The sequence below is a fragment of the Actinia tenebrosa genome, unplaced genomic scaffold, assembly GCF_029948245.1.
Source record: "Actinia tenebrosa isolate PJP-AT-01 unplaced genomic scaffold, QUT_ActTen_1.0 PGA_scaffold7__59_contigs__length_16204524, whole genome shotgun sequence".
NCBI classification, from domain to species: Eukaryota; Metazoa; Cnidaria; class Anthozoa; order Actiniaria; family Actiniidae; genus Actinia; species Actinia tenebrosa.
The window spans coordinates 8,302,153-8,322,402 of NW_028292584.1; the positions used below are offsets into that span (position 1 = coordinate 8,302,153).

The following is a 20,250-nucleotide window of genomic DNA, read 5'->3' on the forward strand; positions in this document are numbered from 1 at the left end:
GAACGCTGGTACTTTTAGCTGTAATTAGTTTATTCATGGTGCATTTTCATTTATTGACTTCAAGAATTGCTCCAAGCAAGGCTGCTTGAGATGATAATTAGTGAAGAGCTATAGCCACTTACATGAACCATGAATAAATCAATTAAAAGTACCGACGTTCTCTGGAGCCTTGGCTTGTCACTTGAGGCTCTTGGTGCAACGATTTTCGAAATAGGTGTATATTCTCGAAGTTTTACACAAGAAAAGAATAACGGCCATAACATGATGGTCATGTTCACTTTCCAAGGAAGGAGGGGTTGGGGATTCCCTTCATTAGTAGGTTTTATCAGGGAATTTGGTTTAACCCAGGAATTTGGTTAACACAGGAATTTTCATTGAAGAATGCTTTGGTAACAGAGCAAAATTCTCCGGCTTAAACAGTTACTATCATTACGATCTTCTACTATTTCGAAACTTAATGAAAACACTGATAACAAACATTAATCATGCAATGCTTTCCCATTTCAGACCAGCTGTCATTTCCTCTGGAATAATTTCAGGGGCAGATCTAAGGGAGGGGTGCAGGGGGAAGTGCACCCCCTCCCCCAACCCCCTGCATCCACAGATGAGCTGATATCTGCTGCTTTACCAATGTATAAGTTTGTGAGCAAAGGGTGTACCCAAACGTAAAATGAAAATCTTAGATGATGCACCCCCTTAAAAAAAACCTGGATGCACCCCTAAATTTCTTTAAGGATCCCAAAGAATCTCATTCCTTAGAATGACATGGTCTGAAGTCAAAAAAAATTACACCCAAATGAATTGTTATTTCATAATCAAACTGAGAGAATGCAAAACAATTAGAGCAAAGGGTTTTTTTAAAAAATGCTATACCAAAATCACCTCATGATGTATGTAGTCAAAATTTCAATATTTTTTTACATTTTGAACCAAAAATGCTTGTTAAAATGTGTATATTATATTGCTTTTGAATGCTGAAATGATATCAATTTTAACATTTATGAATCTTTAAATTATGAATAGCAGTATTAGTATTAGAAGAATATCTTTATTTTGATTTGGTACATGAAACTTAATATCTGGGACTTGATCCTAGCTTATCAGTTAGAAGACAGGGTATGATTTTGCATGAGTATTACAACTAGAACACAAGCTGCCTATTCTTGCTGCAATAAATCAGATTCCAAGCCATAATAAAAACTTTGCTTTTGTACCAGCAATATTTTATTCTGCACTAGTCTTATAGTTCATTTGTAACAGGAGGGTAACATTTCCAGAAGCTGTCTTAATTTCTTTTTAAATCCAGTGTTTGCAATCTATTAAAAAATCTATTTCTTTTGCAGTCTGACCCAGAAAATCTGTCATTACCCTTCCCCTCCTTGACAATGTCAAGTCCCTTATTGATTAGGTTTAGGTCCTTATTACACAATGAAATGAAATCATAAAATGGCCTTTAATTATCAAAAATTCTCAGAAAAAAATGGAATTCACAACAGGTGTGGAGTTGTGAAAGTAGAAAATGAAATAATCATTTTGGTCATGGCTATTAAATACAGCTCTAATGTTAGCTTTAGTGATATGCTTAATAGAGATAATAGATGGACCAATAATACACTTTGTACAAGATGAGATTAATTAGAAAACAAAAAACTTTATATTGAATTACTCTTCCATAGGTTCATCTTGATCTGCTGATGGTGCTGTAGTGGGTTTCTTCTCACTTTCAGTTTCTTTGTTGTCAGCTAATCAAAGAAACAACCAAAATTAGTCACATATTACTTGAATCAAATTAGTATTACATGAAACTAAAAATGATATAACCTTCAATTTAGACAGCAGTGAGATTCCCAGCTTCATATCTTCATATGGTAGGCAAAACCCCTCACTGAGCTAAAACTTTGACTTTTGAGAAGATCTTATCTTAGCTTATAATCAAAATAAAAAATTTATTTAAGAAATTTGGTTGGGAATGTTAGGTCAATCTGCCAAAATAGCAAGCAACCTATCACCCTTAATAAGCTGTCATAATAGAAACCAATTTACTTATAGAGTTGCACTCCATATAATTGTGCGACAATTACTAACTAATTAGTGCATAACAATAGACTTTTTAGTTGTCGACTAAGTATTCACTCAGGCATGAACCAAACAAAGGAGTGTAGAGGCATTTGTTTTTGTTCCCAGTGTTCTGCTCCAGTGGAGTGCATAAAGTAAATCTTTGAAAAGCTTTGTAAGAAATTGCACAAGTTTGTGCAAATTAGTAAGTTCAGTGGACCTCATTAGACCATAGACCTACAAAACTTTGAACTAATTTGTACAACTTGATTATTTATTCTACTATATTTTTATAAAAGGATGCTTGCATGATGGCATCATTTGACTCCCACTACCATAATGCTGCACAAATTTTCTTTCTTATTTAGATTTGTGTTCCCTCATGAGAATAGTAAGACAATTGGTGGTAAGGGAGTCGGGTAGTAGAGGTCAATGACACCATCATGCAAACGTCCTATCATTAATTTTGGTTTTATACAATTTTGTTATTAACTTTTTCACAGATATATGGTATGCACACTAATATCTACCATTCTGTACACAATTTTACTATTTGCAATCAAGCGTGGAGAGTTTGGTTTTGAAATGATTGGTTGTCTCCCAATTAGATGTGGCTTTGGGCGTGCGTCTAGAATTTGGAGTAAAAACTATCAAACTGTCATTCTATAGGTTTTAATGTCATGAACCATATTAAAGTTTCCCAGAGTAAACTAGTTTTGGTGTGGCAAGCAATCGTTTCAAATTAATGTAAACAAACAGTAAATATTTGCACCCTCCACACTTGCTTGCAAATAGTAGTAGTCTTGGACAATAAAACTTTGGTTTTGCGTCATGGATATATGGCATGCACTCTACATGTACTTACCGACTGCAACTGTCTCTTTTTTTGATTCATCACAATTATTAATACTCTTTTCCTCTTCAACAATATTTCCATTAGTTTCTTCTTTCTCTGCATCACATTTTTCTTTTTCTTCACAAACTTCTTTTAATTCTGTTTTCTCTTCTAAGGTTTTCTCTACAGCTTTATTATCCTTTTCACTATGCTCCTGTATCTCTGTTTCTGATTCTTTAATCCCAGAACTGTCATTTGTTTTATCATTAGAATTTTGCGTTGACTCTTTCTCATTTGATGTGCAGTCTTCTTCTTTGGCTTCGGTTTTAGCTTCTTCTATTTCTTCTTCTTCTAAGTGTTTGTTTTCTATGGAGAGAGATTCATTGCGTTTCTGCAATTCTTCTTCGGTTGGGTAGTGTGTTTCTGGGAAATGCTGCAAATGCCCATCATCACTGTCTCTGTTATCTACAGACTGCATTTCAGTTGGACAAGCTGTGGTTATAATGCCATTAGTGACAGGACCATTTGGTATACTGGTATTGTCATGGTTACCCTCTATGTTATTTGAAAGCCTAAAAAAGAGAATTACCAATTCATTAAACTACGCTGCTCATAGTAATATCTAATTAATAAAATTATGTTATTATTATTATTATTATTATTATTATTATCATTTAAAAAAAATCATGGTTGCATCATATGTCAATAGTCCTCTTCACGGTTCCTCTGCCATTTTGAATAACTTATGATAACGAACATCAAAACAAGACCAACGGCAAGTTGTTTCTTTAAAAAAACCAGGGCCATCCAACAGTTTGAAGTATAAAATCTAGTATAAACGTTAGTCCAAGAAGGGAAATCAATGCTTGAGTTGTTTCTTCTTCTGTTGATCATAAGACAATGCAGTGTCTTCTATCGTCTCGGCAGATGTTATAAAGTGCTTTCTGTTTTCCTTTTTTCACTTTTCTGTTCAGTTTTGTTTAGTATGTACATTCTGTATGTGTCTTGTTTTGATGCTCATAATAATCATGATTTATTCAGTATGAGAGAGGAACATTAATTGAGGGGGACTATTCCACTGGTCTGGTCTTTTAACAAAAAATACTTACTCTTCTTCTCCATTCTCTGTCATTGTGCTCACAACCAGAACATTCTAATGAGACATCACAAAGATTGACAAATTAATTAACAAGAACATTCAGGACTGTCCAACAGAATATCAGAACAGAACAGACAACATCACTCCTTGCTAATCTATAAATCATTTTACTCTTGTTTAAATTAGATAATCGTAAACCTGTTTCACTTAAATTTCTACTTCAGATCATGTCATTTTCTTGTGTATGATTCCTTTGATCAACAGCAATGTTTGAAAAGGTTAAAAAATAATAATTTAATATGAAAACTCAAAGTTTTAGATCAAATTTATATTTTCAGGGGAATATGTTGCATCCAAATAAATATCCAGATGTTCATTGTGACATAGAAATAATGACAAGTCTGGAAAACTGAGGTGGAACATGAGGCATGTGAAAATAATTATTGATGAAAAAGAAAATATACTGGCCATTGCAATAAATATATAAAACTTTGTGTCACTGTTTGCAAACACTTATTAGCAACATTTTTTTACATTTAGAACAACTGTACTACGAACAATTTGAATTTTTTAAATTTTTTATTTCCCGAGTTTTTTTATTTTTTTAAACAGCATGAAGGAATAAGTTCAAATACATAAAGAGATCAAATTATTAAATCAATTTTAAATCAAGGAATGATTTACAGTATGCATATTAAAAAAACTGCACAGTCAATAAAAAAATCAAAGTATTCAAGGTTCAAGTGTCCTCACTGTAGTTGGTGGCCTGGAAATTCATAAGTTAAATAGAAAAAGTGACACCTCAGTTTTGCAAATTTTCTCAATTCTAATTGGCTAACATCTTTTTCAGATCAGCTGGATGGCCTTTATTACAAGTAAAAACCAGTTAGATTAGACTTTCTTACCTTTTCTATTCCTCTCATAAATTTCTCACTACATCTGTAATGTCTTTTTGGTTCGACTATTAACTCACATAACCGTTGCATAGTGAATGGTGCACTGCAAGATAATTGAATAAAATTTTTACCAAATGCATTTCTTGTTGTCAAAATATATCTTTTAGTTTAGGATAGCTTAATAATTAATCACTTCCTTCCCATTCAGGGTTCCTAGCAAGGTACACACTACAGCTAATAGCAGCCATCTTGGAATATTCCAAGAAGATCAAAGTGAAGCACCAGTTCATCCGTAAGGACTGGATTTTTTTTGGTACAGTATTGCGATCACCAACGACCATGGATTACAGAGATTATGATTATCAAAGACATATACATTTGTCCAGGGTGGCTAGCACACAAATTCATAGATATATAGGTTATGCATTAATATTTTCTTTTATCCCATACTATAAAAATACAGTCAATTACCATGCAGGAAATTTGTTGTATTTTGTTTACAATACACTGCTTTTTATCATCATGTGGTGAAAATTTCTATGGTATAGCAAAAAGTAGTAATACATCATAGTTATACAATGCTTTCAAGTGGCATACCATGGAATATCCTAATGGCATTATAGAAAGCATTTACATGTATTCAAAGAAAATACAAGTGTTACGTGGGGTATTCCATGGTGTGCTATGAGAAAGCATTGTATAAATATCATTTTATCCCACAACATTGAAAATAACTTAAGGTGGCTCGACCCCCTCACGCTTGACCGCTACCTTCCACTTTTGGAACGCTAGTGCATAAACGTGTCTTATCCTATTGCAAATCTTTTTTACACATAAGTCACATAGAGATTGAATTAATATTTGATGCAGTTTTTAATGAGATCGGACGTCATAACACGTAATTATGATGAAATATTTGATTTCGTTTAGAAAATAATTTTAGCCTTGCAGAGCGTTCAACACTAAAATGCTTTGTACCACATAATCATATACTAGATGCCTCCATTTGTGGGGATTTTTGAAAAAATCTATCTAGCTAATAATGAGATATTTGAGATTATTTAAATATAGTGCATAATCTACTTCAAAACTAAACAATAGATTTCATACGGCCGAAATTAATATTTCAGAGCTATATATTCACAAAAGTCATTGCTCATTTAGTTTTACTCTGTATCTAGTTTTAAAAGGAACATTTTGAAGGTAATCGACTTATGCGATTTTGTGAAAACGTATAGTGCAGAAGACGGGGTAAACATTTGATGCACACTTTTCATCGCAGTTTTCTAGTCAATTTTACTAGATCTTCCATTATTCTAAAATTCGCTGATCATTTCTCTCAAAATTACGTCAGGATACAAATTAGAACTTAAACTAATATTACACAAAATTGCAAGACTTTTGAACTCATTTAAAGCAATCTAAAGCGAACGAGAAATACAGAAAACATTGATCGTTTCCCAACGATTTGATGCTCTGGGAATTCTATTGTTTGCTAATGATCATAACATCAAATTCTTTCGCACCATGCACGGTCTCATCTCGCTTGGCTGCTTTCCGATTTACTCCCGAAGTTTGGTAACAAACAGTTGTTTTTTTTATTCAAACGTGGGACGTTTGTCATTATGTACTTTGTCAGTGTGAGTGAATAGAATCGGCGAACATGCCTCAAATTAAAACTTCAAGGAAGAAGCGAGCAAGACTTTTGAGTTTAGATAAAGAACCATACTTCGGGAGTACATCGGAAAGCAGCCAAGCGAGATGAGACCGTGCATGGTGCGAAAGAATTTGATGTTATGATCATTAGCAAACAATAGAATTCCCAGAGCATCAAATCGTTGGGAAACGATCAATGTTTTCTGTATTTCTCGTTCGCTTTAGATCGCTTTAAATGAGTTCAATAGTCTTGCAATTTTGTGTAATATTAGTTTAAGTTCTAATTTGTATCCTGACGTAATTTTGAGAGAAATGATCAGCGAATTTTAGAATAATGGAAGATCTAGTAAAATTGACTAGAAAACTGCGATGAAAAGTGTGCATCAAATGTTTACCCCGTCTTCTGCACTATACGTTTTCACAAAATCGCATAAGTCGATTACCTTCAAAATGTTCCTTTTAAAACTAGATACAGAGTAAAACTAAATGAGCAATAACTTTTGTGAACATATAGCTCTGAAATATTAATTTCGGCCGTATGAAATCCATTGTTTAGTTTTGAAGTAGATTATGCACTATATTTAAATAATCTCAAATATCTCATTATTAGCTAGATAGATTTTTTCAAAAATCCCCACAAATGGAGGCATCTAGTATATGATTATGTGGTACGAAGCATTTTAGTGTTGAACGCTCTGCAAGGCTAAATTTATTTTCTAAACGAAATCAAATATTTCATCATAATCACGTGTTATGACGTCCGATCTCACTAAAAATTGCATCAAATATTAATTCAATCTTTATGTGACTTATGTGCAAAAAAGATTTGCAATAGGATAAGACACGTTTATGCACTAGCGTTCCAAAAGTGGAAGGTAGCGGTCAAGCGTGAGGGGGTCGAGCCACCTTAAAGCGCATACCTTGTAAATGATTCAATACAGTCCAAAAGTCTCTGTCTCATAACATCAAATTCTGCATTGTTCGTGGGCTCTGTTGAATTACTGTTTCTTGAAGGGCTACTCTCAAAGAAATCTCTCATTACCTGGAATATTATTTTAACAATCATTAGTCTGCAATTTGGTGTAGCAACTAAGTTTAGTAGACATAGCAGGATATCATCATAACATCATCAGCCAATGTCTGGCCCAAATTGAAACTTGTCCAGTCAAACCTTTGCTTTGCTAATCTTTTTTACCAGTAACTTTGTACCAGAAACAAGGTGAGGCAAAGCTTAAGCTAATTTGTCTGTTGATCATGACCGGTAACTAACCAGCCCTACATAGTATGGCATGCTAGGACATGGCTTCTCTTCACTCTTCACCACTGCTTAAGGTACTGGCCAATCAGTTGTTGGTCATGATCACAGCAAGATAAAGATTTAACCGAACAATTCCCAGTTCTGACCTGACATTTATTTATTTATTTATTTATCAGGCTTTAACCACATAAACAATTAGTGGTATGGTCCGTACAACAGAGCATGACTCCAAATAAAGTCCAAATAAAGTCTGGCCGTTATTTTTAAGCGCTACTCATACAGCACTTGCTCATTCTTATGTATAAACTCATAAGTGTTAGTCATGAGACTGACTGGCTTACCTTATCCATCTTAAACATAAATACAGGTTTCAGGTATACCCAAGGGATTCTGATTTGATAAGTAAAATGAAAATTAGCATTAGTATAAGTATTAGTATCTACCCTATTTTTCTTTTTTACTATTCAACACTCATTTTCAATAAGGAAAATGAACAAAATTTAAAATTATATTTATAGTAAAATATATATTTACTAATCTGAGGTATATTTGCACAGGTGGAAATGAGATCAAACAAAAAAATTAAAAGTATTTAAAAAAATATTCTAATGGCAATCTAATGGTATACAGCAGCATACCATAGATTTCAGTATCTTAATGGGATCTCTTTTTGTCTTTCTATGATATTTTCCTACTAGTGGGCTACCTGTGCAAACAATGATATTGACCAGTATAGTCTAAAAGGGGCCGTCTAAGAGGTCACTCTCCCCATCCCTCTCTCTCTCTCCTTCTTTTCATTTGCCATAGGAAGGGCAGAAAAGAATAAAAAAAAGATACCAAGAGAGAATTTTGTGGAAAAGGCTTATTTTACTACAAAAAGTTATTTTTTTAGTAGATAGTCAGTCATTCAAGCTTATAATCAAATTAATTATTAATCAGTATTTGAAGATAATCTTCAAAGAAAAACACAATGTTTGTGCATGTTACGTAATAATTTCTAGATAATGAAATTCGACTGAGAAAATATTATATTACGTGTGATAATCTTTTTACGGTATCAAAAAGATTATCACAATGACAACACGAGGATAAGATCACTTTAGCCGCTGACCAAAAATATTATCTTGGAAAGTGTTGAAATTTTCTTCCAAAGGCACTTTAATTCGACTTAAGTTACGCGTTTTCAAATAACAAAAGCGGTAATATATATATTTATGAATAAAAAACGAGATAGAAACGTTTGATCATTGTCACGAAATATGGCCTTAACCTTTTTGACTATGACTTTGAATTTGAATCTACCTACCTACGAACGAGCGAAAAAAGCTAATATTTAGATAAAGTGATGAAATAAATTAAACAATAAGAATTTAGTGGGATCATTAACTTACTGGGTTCTCCCTGTATGAGCAATCTGAACAAATAAATCTTCTAATTCTTGCGTAAGGACTTTATCCGCATCTGTCATGTTCTCGAACTCTGCCAGGAAAAGAAAGCGAAGACCATCTTAAAATCGCTCCGGTAAAACCCTCCTAAACCCGGATACGTCTCTCATAAACTCACCGTGTAAAGCTTGAATAACTCCTTCGTTATTAGCCATTACTAATGATTGAAAATACGAGGCAAATATATTTTTTAAATGTGGCAGAATTATTCTACGAATTGATTCAAAATGCAGACAACAAAAATGGCGCCATTGAGTTTGACGTCATGACGGTGTTGATGGCATTTACACTCTCCATATTTGGTAAACGGGGTCGGTGTAATTTTTATCAATAAACATGATTGGTTTAGAATTTCTAAATATTAACCAATAGAATTGGCTGTTTTATTCTTGGATAACTATTGCGTACGAGTAGGTTCGTATGAATTTTACTTCCATTTTTGCCAACGAAATCGAAAATGGCGTCTGTCAGTATTTTGATGGAACCTGTGAGTTTTGGCGGCTCAAAAATGTCCTCCAACGAGGATGATTTTACCCATTCGGTCACAGTCGCACAAACGAACATCAGTGTTCGACTTGGTGAGTTTAGTTTGCCTATTTTTCTCGTAAAAAACCGGAAGTTCTGAACTAAAGTTTACTAGTTTTCCTTCCTTATTTTCATAACACGTAAACTAACACGTAATACTGCTGTTAACTCGTTGGGGAAGTTTAAAAGCAGTAGAATAAATGAATTAATTTTGTTATGTTTTGAAAATATGCTTGTTTTATATCACTTTTTTTTGACTTGATGATAGTGTTGGTTGTAATAAAATAAACTTTATAAGGTTATCAAAGCTAAATAATAGGCTTAAATATTTTGTAATTTTTCTTTATTTGATTTAAATTATTATTGAATTTTCAAAATATTAGTGACAGTAATATTTATGAATTTGTTTAGTCCAATGATGTTATTTTTGGGAGAAGAGTAAGAATAGATTTAATTTAGCTTTTTTTTCTTTTGAGTCTACATAATTGTGTCTGCATATTCATGAATAATTGCAATGAAAATTATTCGTTTTGTTACCTATAGCTTAATAAGTAAATCAATGCGTCTTTCATTAGCTATGCTATGGCTAAAAGCTGCATGTATGTAGGGACCTACTGTAAGCTGCAGGATGGCAATGACGAGAGCAAGCAAACGCTAGTACTAATTGCAATATTATACAAGACACTGTTGCTGTTACATGTATATGGTGAAAGTACAATGAGAAAGTACAATAGCTTAAACAATATTCACTTCACCTTCATCGTATATTTATTGTTAAATAAACCATTTGATATCCATTGATATCCATTGATATCCATTTGATGTTCTTTTACTCCGACGAAGGTCTAGCATCCCAAACGTCATCTTTTCACGGTGTATAATTTACCCTTTTATCATTACTGTTTCATTAGAAACACAGACGCAGCTCACACTAGTTTTTAGCTAGTTATCTCTTCTCATTTGATATCTACATCTCATGTTTGAAGATTTCATTGTATTGTGATTAAGAAATAGTGGACATTTAAGTTATTATTTTGATGAAGTAAGGAACTCCAAAACTGTAGGTACAGTAAAAAGTTTTATTTGTAGAAAATTTTAACAATAATATTTTTTTATCAGGGTTTCTAAGAAAAGTCTATGGAATATTGAGTACCCAGCTTGGTCTTACCATATTGGTATCTGCTTTGTTCATGAACACACCGGGGATCAAGAGTTTTGTCCAGCAAAGGTGAATGCAATAACTTTGACATCAGTGTTACAAGTCTTCGTTGCCAGGAGAGATCGGGGGGACACTGTTCAAGAATTAAGTCAATTGAAGAGCTATAATCCCCCTTCCCCTTTGGGCTGATGGGAGGGGGGTTATTGGACTAAGTTCAGCTCCACTTTTAAACTCGTTATGCTGCATATGTACTTCAACCTCAGCAAAGCCATTAAAAAACAAACAAACAGTCTTTAAGATGCAAGGTGCTTTCACTAATTAACTGCTTGGTTGTTATTTCTTTTCTTTAAGACCAGAGATTTTGATTGTTGCATTCCTACTGTCTATGGGATTCCTTATTGCTCTAATGTTCAAAAGACGAGAAAGTCCAATGAATATGTACCTTCTCTTCGGCTTTGTAAGTGGATATTAAGCATATTTTTTTAATTTATCATATCATATAATTATGTGCATTATATATTCAATATTTCGAATGGTCATAATAGGCCATTTTCACAGTTCCCTGTGTCATCTTGAAAGGTAGCCGTGCCTTTGCATCGAAGCGAGACAAACGGTGAGCATGCATGCAATGATAGAGACCTTTTTTTAACACCTTGGACAATTATTCACATGTCTATCATTGCAAGCTCACCGTTCGTCTCGCTTCGATGCAAAGGCACAGCTACCTTTCAAGATGGAGCAGGAAACTGTGAAGGGGACTATTGGCCAACAACTGAATGAACACCAAAATGGTATTGCAAGTTACTGTAATATATTTCTAGACTCAAATATGTCTCTTTTCCGTCTAGACCCTTGTTGAAGCATACACCCTTGGAACACTGGGTAAGTATTGTTTCCAAGAGAACGTGTTCTTGGAATGTTTTCTTAGTACTAACAGTGGGATGTGAGTAGTTTTTTTATCCAAACTCAGTAGTTGCAAGCTACATGTGAAAATTTGTTGTATTAATCTTCTGCCGTTCATCAAAAATAATCATTCCATACCTTTATATCATTGACTGATGGCTGTAAAAACAATTCACAACAACTCCTTGCCAAATGTATGAGTATACAGAACAATAAGAATTGCAGTAAGTTTTTCAGCATATTGCTGGGTAGTGTAACTATAGACTGGTCATATGTTAAAGATATTTGTGTGTATCATTTTTTTGCCAAGACCATTATTCATAAAGATCAATGTTATTTATGTTTGATAGTTACCTTCTTTGACAAAATGATTGTCTTGGAGGCATTTGGAATGACAGCTGCCACAACCATTGCATTAACTATGTACACATTCCAAAGCAAGAGGGATTACAGCTCATGGGGGGCAGGGTAAGTTGCATATTGGTGTCCCTCTATATAATTTTATACCTTACACATATTTATGTGTGCATCACAGCTGAAGAAGGCACCCCACACATAATGACAGCTGTGATAGAGGCACAAACAATCGTATATGTTTTACATGAGAAAGATTACATTTCTGTGGAAAGACTCATCATCATCATCTGTATCTGGTCTATGAACTTGTTAAACATGTAATAACCTCTTTCAATTGAAAAATTGTTTCTGTTCACTCTTTTCCTTCATTAGGGTTCAGTCTCCAGTTTGACAGTTAGCTGTAGTAGTGCACTCAAAGATTATTTTAATATTGAAGAGTTTGACAGACTGCTGTCTATTATTTGACTTATTTGTTTCAATATTTTTTCAGATTGTTCACAGTGCTATGGATCTTGATATGTGCAGGGTTTATGCAGGTATGTTTTTAGCAACAGAAAATATTTCTTCTCAAACTAGAGCAGGATTTTAAGAAGTGTAAATAATAGCACACGGTCACGTCATTGATTATGGCAAAAGAATCCTCATCCAATTAAATTGCTTGAATACAAATAAATCTGCACTGCAGTTAACACATAACTGCAGATTATGCCATTCAAACAATTTTGATCTTAAATCTAACATGCTTTTGAAGGTCTGAATCATTTTTTTTACAAATGCAAGAACACTTCCTTAACCTAGAACTTTAATAGAGACCCAAGCTTTCCATATAGATTGTTTGTGAATAAAATCTTTAACCGCCATCTCATTATTCCCTGAGGATGGACTAATTAGTCGGAAAGCTTGGATCTCTATTAAAATGTTATGGTTGAGGAAGCGTTCTTGTGTTCATAAAAGAATTTTGATCTTTACTGGTGTTTTTCATATTCTACAGTTTTTCTTCCAAAGTGAGGTACTGGAGATGGCATATGCTGTGACAGGTGCCGTGCTGTTTTCGGCATTCATTGTTTTTGATACTCACATGTTAATGCACAAGACATCACCAGAGGAATACATCATGGCATCAATTAACCTCTACCTGGACATCATTAACCTATTTATCCACATACTCAGGATCCTGGATTCAATGAAAAGGCACTAACTTCAATGGGATCTGTCATTTAATATAAATTACTAAAACCTTAATCTTACTGCCGTTTGCATTGCTACACGGCCACCCCAGACAAAAATTGTGACATGCACTTTGCAATAGACTGCCGTCAATCAAACACGTTGACATCATTTACACATGTTTGGATTGGCCCAGATAGGCCTAGTGAGTGTGGCTTATATTACTTGTAAACAATCGACAAGCTTTGGCGCCTTTTGAATCACACACGTGTGTAAATGACGTCAACGTGTTCGATTGACAGCAGGCTATTGCAAAGTGCATGTCACGATTTTTGTCTGGGGTGGCCACATATCAATGCAAGCAGTGGTAATGAACCTACTGGATTGTAAAGTTATAAGATTTTTATAGCAAGGCTGTAGTAAGTATGCATGTGTAACAACCTACCCTACTTACTGTGTCTTTTATACAAGCTGTAGCTGATGCACCTAGATATTTAGAAGAGAACAGAGTACAGACAATAAACCCATGATAAACTAAAGTAACAGTGGAACCTGTGTTAAGCCGACCCATTCAGGACCTTCTTCTTGCCTGGTACCTGTCAATGTATGCGAAGAAAATTGTGGGAGCTTTCTGCTTAATGAGGGGACTGCTTACATAACTTCATGACCAACTCAGCCCAAGATATCTGGGTTTATGGTTTTATAGCTAACTCAGACTGGTGGAATTTTTAAAGCCAAAAACCCAGATGTCTTGAATTATAGCTAGTTGTTTGTGTCAGTAATAATATTATTATGAAAATGGGAGTAGTAGAGGTAACTAAAACTGTAGGTAAAAATAGAGTAAGCTACTAAAAATTATTCAACCATCACGATTACATCCTGAAAACTTTGCCAGCCTTGCATCTACTCCCAGAATACCAATACAAATCATAGACTGAGCTGTCATCAGACATTCCATAAAATCTGCTTTCATTTTTTTGATATTTTAGACTTTTTTAATATGACTGTGAAAAACTTTCAGGATGGAGATGATTGGTGACTGCACACTGTGAATGGACATAAAGATGTCATCTATTCTGTATCATGAGTGCTGTGTGCCACAGTCATATGAAAAATAGCCTATTAAATCATTTGTTGGAATGCATGTATCACTGGGTTAAATTTATATTCAACAAAAAAATTTAATTACTAAAATGTAGACCAATATTGCAATAAAGTACGATGTTTATCTCCAAAAGTTTAAAATGTGTTTTCACTGATTACAATCTCTACAAACTTACAAATATTACCAGTAACCCAAAAACTGCTTGTATAAGTTGCACAAGAGCCTGTAGTAAGAAATGTTACTGTATTGTGATTAGAGAATATGGTAGAAGATTATTTTGATCTTAAATCAAATTTTTCTTCCAAACTGAATATGTTAAATTTTTCTTCCAAAATGACATTAAAATTTTCAAGTCTCATGATCCTTTCCCCAAAAAAATCACCCATCATATAGTCCACTTCTGAGATATGCTTTGCTTGTCACACATGAAGGTTTTCAGAATGAGACTGTGCTAAAATAAGTCAAATTCTTTTCTCCAGCTGTCATGAATCACTGATCATTATGCACAAAACCTTGATTTGAAACCTGTGCGTAACAAGTGAAGCACATCTCAGAAGTGGGCAATTACGTTGGAGTTGTATCAACTGGACCATCTGTTATATTTGGACCACTTATCTTGTAACCTTTGAGTAAGAGTCTTTGGCTTCATCAGTGCTTGTGCTGCTTTTTCAAGTAACAACCTGTTCTTTTCCAGATAAGTCTTGGTATCAATCTGTACTTGTTCTATCATCTCAGGGCGACACTCATCCATTGGGACATCTTCTGATAAACTTGGGTTGCAGCGGTAGTAAGTTGATTTGGGGAGGAGATCTCGTAACACAGTGTCAACAGCTAAATTAATGGAATGAGATCAAATTCAGTGAGTGACTTCAAAACCTTAGAGCATTTTCCATGTTTATTTTTACAGAGCATATGCTGCAGACTTATTTTTACATGTTCTGGTTCAGTTTCCAGCAAGGTATTTTGCAGTGAATGTAAGATAGACAGAAGTCCAGAAAACCAGAAAATTTGGAAGTGTTCAGATACAAATATTTTGCTAGAAAGGAGTGTGAATACCATCATGATGAAAATAAAAGCCACTTTTCACGTGATGGGGTCTGTGATAGGCCTTCGCTTCATGCGGACAGCTTCACGCAATGCTGGAGATTTGGTGACAAATCAAATTGAACAGACAAAACCTTTGGAACAAAAGTAACAATTCTTCATTAGAAAATCATTAAATAGATTTAATTTGATCTATCTACCTTCTGTGTCTGTAGCGCTGGCTACAACCTTGAGCAGTTTTTCCCTGAGACTGCTGAACCGAGGAGTACTTGACCCTAGTCTACCCTTATACAATCCTGTCCCAAGTGACAAAACACACTGAAAAGGAGTGGTTGGCCATAATAACCTCGACTCATGTATTGCTATTGAACAGGGGTTGTTGGTAAGAAGACCTCCATCCTAGGAATAATTATGATTATGTCAGTAAGTCTATTTATCTGGGTCCCTCCCTTCACTATCCTCCTCTGACTGGTAATCTTTAGAAACACCAAATGTAGGGATAGCAAAGAGGTTTTAGTGTGTTTGATTTAACACTAATGGGATATTGACATGCCTGATGAATATCTGTGCCAAGTTTGCATTCTTCAAAGAACCCAGGAGCAGCAGAAGATGCTTTAAGTGCTTCCCATATTTTATGTTGACATCCACTGGAGAATCTTGGTGAAGAACCAAAGGGATGAGTGTAGTTGCAGAACACATGTGGCCTGAGCACTGGCTGATTGACAATTGTTGATACAAGCACAACCTGAAAAAGAAATGATACTCTGCTTACAACAATACGACTGTGAGAATATGATTAATGTTATATTACAAAACGGTCCTTGTAGCACTAAATATGGGCTAACAAACCTGTGGCCTTTGTTCCATGATCAAATTGGAATGTAGTAGTTGATTTTTGTGGAGGGAGGAAAACCGGAGAACCATGAGAAAAACCCTCAAAGCAAAGGAGACCCAACAAACAACTCTTCTTACATGTACAACACCGAGACCTGCAGGACTCAAAACCACTGCTACACCAAGTCATGAATCATTCCAGTTTAATAGTTTAATTATATAAAATCCCCATTATAAAGGCATCCCATTCAATTAAGATTGAGCCAAGTTATGGTCTCATCAATGCTAGGAGTTTATTTTCAGCTACACTTCACATTCATTAATTCAGTAAATTCTTCCCTGAAAAGAGTTATGTTAGTTCGCACATCATGGGTATTTGCATCATCGATTACCAGAATGGCTTAGGTTGAATTTGGATGCTGGACAAAATAAAGTAAACATAGTACTTGAAAAGGTTACTTCAACGTACCTCTAAGGCCTAGGGCAAAATAATGTTGAACTTTCCATGCACTGAACTCATTAAAAACGATGGATATCAGGTGATAATGAGGCGACATTCTTTGATGTAATAAAGTTCGGTGCATGGAAAGTTCGATGTTTGCCCTAGGCCTAACTGAAGCCATTCAAGAGCCACTTGCCATGGGCAAATAATTTAGAAAATGTCTTTATTTCAACTAGCCTAAATGATAAGCAATTTTTGACTTTTTTCACCTTTGGTGTAGATTCATAACAAGCTGTTTCAATGAGCTTCAGCTCTCCACTATAGGATCTGCAAAGAATTTAAGTAGTATAAGCTGACATTTCTGGAACATTTTAGATCTTGAAATGACATTTTACTTTCGAACATGGACTTAAAGTAAGTTTGATGTGAGAGAGTCCAATGTGATTGAGGGTACCATGCATGTGTTATTCTATGGAAACAAGAATTTTCATCTTTTTTCACCTTTATACCACTTCAGTGGTACCTGTGTCTAGAGAACATTTTGAGGGATTGTGATTGGTCGAGTGACCGGTGATTCTGAGACGATAATCACTGATGGAGTGGTGATTGTAAGGTTAAACTTTTTTTTATCCTGAATTTCATCTTTTCTCTGATATTCCAGTCTAAAATTATACTAAAACAATTATTCCCCTCAGGCCCGCCAATGATTATGGTGATATTTACCTTGCCGCTTGAAGACTCATGACTCGGTAAATATTTCACCGATAATCACTTTCCCTTTGGTGAATAATTGTTAAGCAATAATATCCTGGTCACATTTAACTTACTTTAAAATATTTTCCAGTCGTTCAGTATCATAGAAAGCATGAGTCCAGAACAACTTTCCCGTTCCAATCAGAGAGTTTTGTTCAAACAGATTCATGCTCATGTTCTTATACACATATTCACACTCATCCAGTGGCATCTTCTGTATTGCAAGAAGCACAGCTAGTATAGCACCAGTTGATACACCACAAATAAGATCAAATAGTTCATGGATTTCTTTATTGCACAAGTCTTCAATTCTTTTGAGGGTTTCAATTGGAACAATACCCCTAAAGAAAAGCACACAATTAAAAATTAGCATTATCAGGTAACTGTTATAAATCCTGATATGTGAGGCCCTAATTAAGGCATGTGGGATGGGCTCGGAAATCATATAAGAACAAGCGCAATAGGTAAATTACGAGTCTTGTATGAAATGACTGAAGAAGAGTGCCAAATTGGGCCTTTCACAACTTCAAGTCACGTAAAAAAATGAGCCAGCTCAACTATAGAAACCGTGGACAGCTGTTTCGGCCTGTATTGGGCCTTGTCAGCACAGTGTATCTAGTGATCTTGTAGAATCCCACGAAAAGTAGTACATGATAAATGAGGTGGTAAGCCATGTGGGATGGGCTCGGAAATCATACAAGAACATGCGTAATAGGTCAATTATGAGCCTTGTATGAAATGACTGAAGAAGTCGAGTGCAAATGCAAGGCTGATAATTTACCAATTACGCATGTTATAAATCTTGTTGTAATGATTGATTAGTCAAGCACTTGCATGTGCTTTTCGGAGCTTTTAGGTACACACTTCCCCTTTTTATTATCATTTATGCGGCAACCTGGTTGGTTGAACATCAGACTTTAGTGTGGGAGGTCATGGTTCAAGTCTCGCCGGACCAACATTCAAGGTCTGAATAACTGAGGAAAAGCTTCGGCTGGACCAACACTAACTCACCCTGCAACCAGTACGTAGGGACGTAAAAGGACCACTGAGGATGTAAAGAAATCCTGGCAGTGACATGCCTTTATTAATAATTTCTTAATGGGTTGATTGTTAGATGGGTACAGGTATGGGAATTTTATGGGGTTTAAAATTGCTGTAATGTACCTCAAAGGGGACCCTGTGTCCTATTGTGCAGTGCCAGCCTGCCAATAAATCTCAAATAAATAAATAAATCCAAAATAACAGTTATCCAAATGAATGCATATTTTATGGAACACTTTTCTTGTGTTGTACTGCATGAAAGAGGGAGGGCTACAGACATTTTAAAAGTTTACTGCTAATCCCCCAACCCTCCTCCAATAAAAAGCATACTTTCTATTAGTGCTAATCCTAGGAATAATAGACCTATCCCGAATTCGCTTGACTGACCATGAAACAATGGTTTGAAGTTGAGACTGGACTTGGTTTTTTGTTCATCAAGTTCAACCTCAACTTGAAACCATTGTTTCGTGGCCAGTCAAGCGAATACGGGATAGGTCTATTCCCTTAGTGCTACAGTAAAGTAAACCTAGTATTAGCACTAACCAAGCTTTAAACAACTGGGCCCAGTATACTATAGTTTACCTTGATCCTCCTCCATCAATGCATAGCACTCTCACACCCCAACTCTTTACAGGCTCCACCCATCCTAACAATGACAGTGCTTTCCTTGCTTCCTTTTTCACCTCGTTATTCTTTGAATTCTTTATATTCAACATGATTTCCAAGGCTCCTGCTCTGATAGCTTCGCTGCGACCAGCATTCAAATACGTCAGAATGTGCTGGTTGAATATTTCCAGTCTGATCAGCTTGGATTGCTCATTTTGTGCGTCGCATAAAGCTTTCAGTAGACTACGGGTACGATTTTGGATGCTAGCAACAGTTTTTAATGGGTTTCCAGATAGCCCTTCACTGCACATATGTCGTGAATGATGACCAGTGATCCAATAACTGTATTTTTTACTTCCATAACAGCAATTACTTCGTCGAAAAATATGTCTGACAAACATGCTAAGAGACCCAACGTTTCCATGCGTTTGCTGTCGGTAAAACGATGCAACATCACTTCCTACCTTTCTGAGAAACCTCATTTGTTTATCCTACATTGTGAAAGAGTTCTATGACGGTAACTACGGAATGCAGGGCCCACTTTGAAGATGTATGGCGAGTCACTCACTCGTTAAAAAAGTTAGCAAAACAAAACTGTTTTCATCAACAGTAATTCAAAATGTCGCCTTTATTTATAATGACCAGGCTCTCGCGGTAACACAATGAGCTTACAATGCATTTTGGGTAACACAAACCGTGCGGAGTTTCAAGAAATTTGTCGAGCCAACGGAATGCTATAACACCTAAGTAGAAAAGCCTTGACAAGTTGATAACAAGAAGAATATCAAAAAGAATCGCATCAATTATCTCCGAAAGGCTTGAAAATTTTGACGTAACTTCTTTGCGGTCAAGAAAAAAAGGGGGGTTCATAAAAAATGGTGGCCCCTCAATGATGAGAAAACGCTTCTTATCAGGTCAGGTGGATCCTTTAAATTTATAAGACCTCAAATCTGTTGCTAGTTTTTAAGCGGCATGCGTCCAACATTGAAAGGAATGACCATGGGTCTTAGGTATCAGCAACACATGTGATATACCGAAAAAAATCGTATACGGTCCAGGGGCCGACGCGC

The 20,250-nt window shown here is 35.3% G+C and overlaps 3 protein-coding genes across 3 annotated transcripts; 1 reads left to right on the forward strand and 2 right to left on the reverse strand.

The window, feature by feature from the left end:
• Nucleotides 1–1,028: 1,028 nt before the first annotated feature.
• Nucleotides 1,029–9,522, reverse strand: LOC116295616 (uncharacterized). The gene is made up of 8 exons (XM_031703492.2): nt 9,363–9,522; nt 9,191–9,278; nt 8,141–8,189; nt 7,462–7,583; nt 4,895–4,988; nt 4,000–4,043; nt 2,921–3,462; nt 1,029–1,742 (listed from the first exon to the last, which is right to left on the reverse strand). Exons 1-8 carry the CDS (start codon nt 9,397–9,399, stop codon nt 1,663–1,665), a joined length of 1,056 nt encoding a protein of 351 aa, XP_031559352.2. The 5' UTR covers nt 9,400–9,522; the 3' UTR covers nt 1,029–1,662.
• A 144-nt stretch (nt 9,523–9,666) lies between these two features.
• On the forward strand, nt 9,667–14,592 carry LOC116295617 (protein lifeguard 4-like). The gene is made up of 7 exons (XM_031703493.2): nt 9,667–9,822; nt 10,889–10,997; nt 11,280–11,385; nt 11,777–11,810; nt 12,182–12,299; nt 12,679–12,724; nt 13,180–14,592. Exons 1-7 carry the CDS (start codon nt 9,702–9,704, stop codon nt 13,384–13,386), a joined length of 741 nt encoding a protein of 246 aa, XP_031559353.1. The 5' UTR covers nt 9,667–9,701; the 3' UTR covers nt 13,387–14,592.
• Nucleotides 13,388–19,798, reverse strand: LOC116295618 (calcium-independent phospholipase A2-gamma). The gene is made up of 6 exons (XM_031703495.2): nt 19,157–19,798; nt 17,608–17,874; nt 17,050–17,107; nt 16,058–16,249; nt 15,705–15,903; nt 13,388–15,291 (listed from the first exon to the last, which is right to left on the reverse strand). The coding sequence occupies exons 1-6, from the start codon at nt 19,660–19,662 to the stop codon at nt 15,041–15,043; spliced, it is 1,473 nt and encodes a 490-aa protein (XP_031559355.2). The 5' UTR covers nt 19,663–19,798; the 3' UTR covers nt 13,388–15,040.
• Between the last annotated feature and the right edge of the window lie 452 nt (nt 19,799–20,250).

Bases quoted from the DNA above. Each gene is read 5' to 3' on its own strand.
- LOC116295616 (XM_031703492.2), bottom strand. From the start codon at position 9,399: ATGGCTAATAACGAAGGAGTTATTCAAGCTTTACACG. The intron at 8,190-9,190 runs GTAAGTTAATGA...TTATCAAATCAG, and splicing joins GCTCATACAGGGAGAACCCA to AATCCCTTGGGTATACCTGA. The intron at 7,584-8,140 runs GTAAGCCAGTCA...ATAATATTCCAG, and splicing joins TTATGTTTAAGATGGATAAG to GTAATGAGAGATTTCTTTGA.
- LOC116295617 (XM_031703493.2), top strand. From the start codon at position 9,702: ATGGCGTCTGTCAGTATTTTGATGGAACCTGTGAGTTTTGGCGGCTCA. The intron at 10,998-11,279 runs GTGAATGCAATA...CTTTTCTTTAAG, and splicing joins AAGAGTTTTGTCCAGCAAAG to ACCAGAGATTTTGATTGTTG. The intron at 11,386-11,776 runs GTAAGTGGATAT...TTTTCCGTCTAG, and splicing joins TGTACCTTCTCTTCGGCTTT to ACCCTTGTTGAAGCATACAC.
- LOC116295618 (XM_031703495.2), bottom strand. From the start codon at position 19,662: ATGAGGTTTCTCAGAAAGGTAGGAAGTGATGTTGCATCGTTTTACCGA. The intron at 17,875-19,156 runs GTAAACTATAGT...GCTTTTCTTTAG, and splicing joins ATTGATGGAGGAGGATCAAG to GGGTATTGTTCCAATTGAAA. The intron at 15,292-15,704 runs GTAGATAGATCA...CCATTAATTTAG, and splicing joins CAGCGCTACAGACACAGAAG to CTGTTGACACTGTGTTACGA.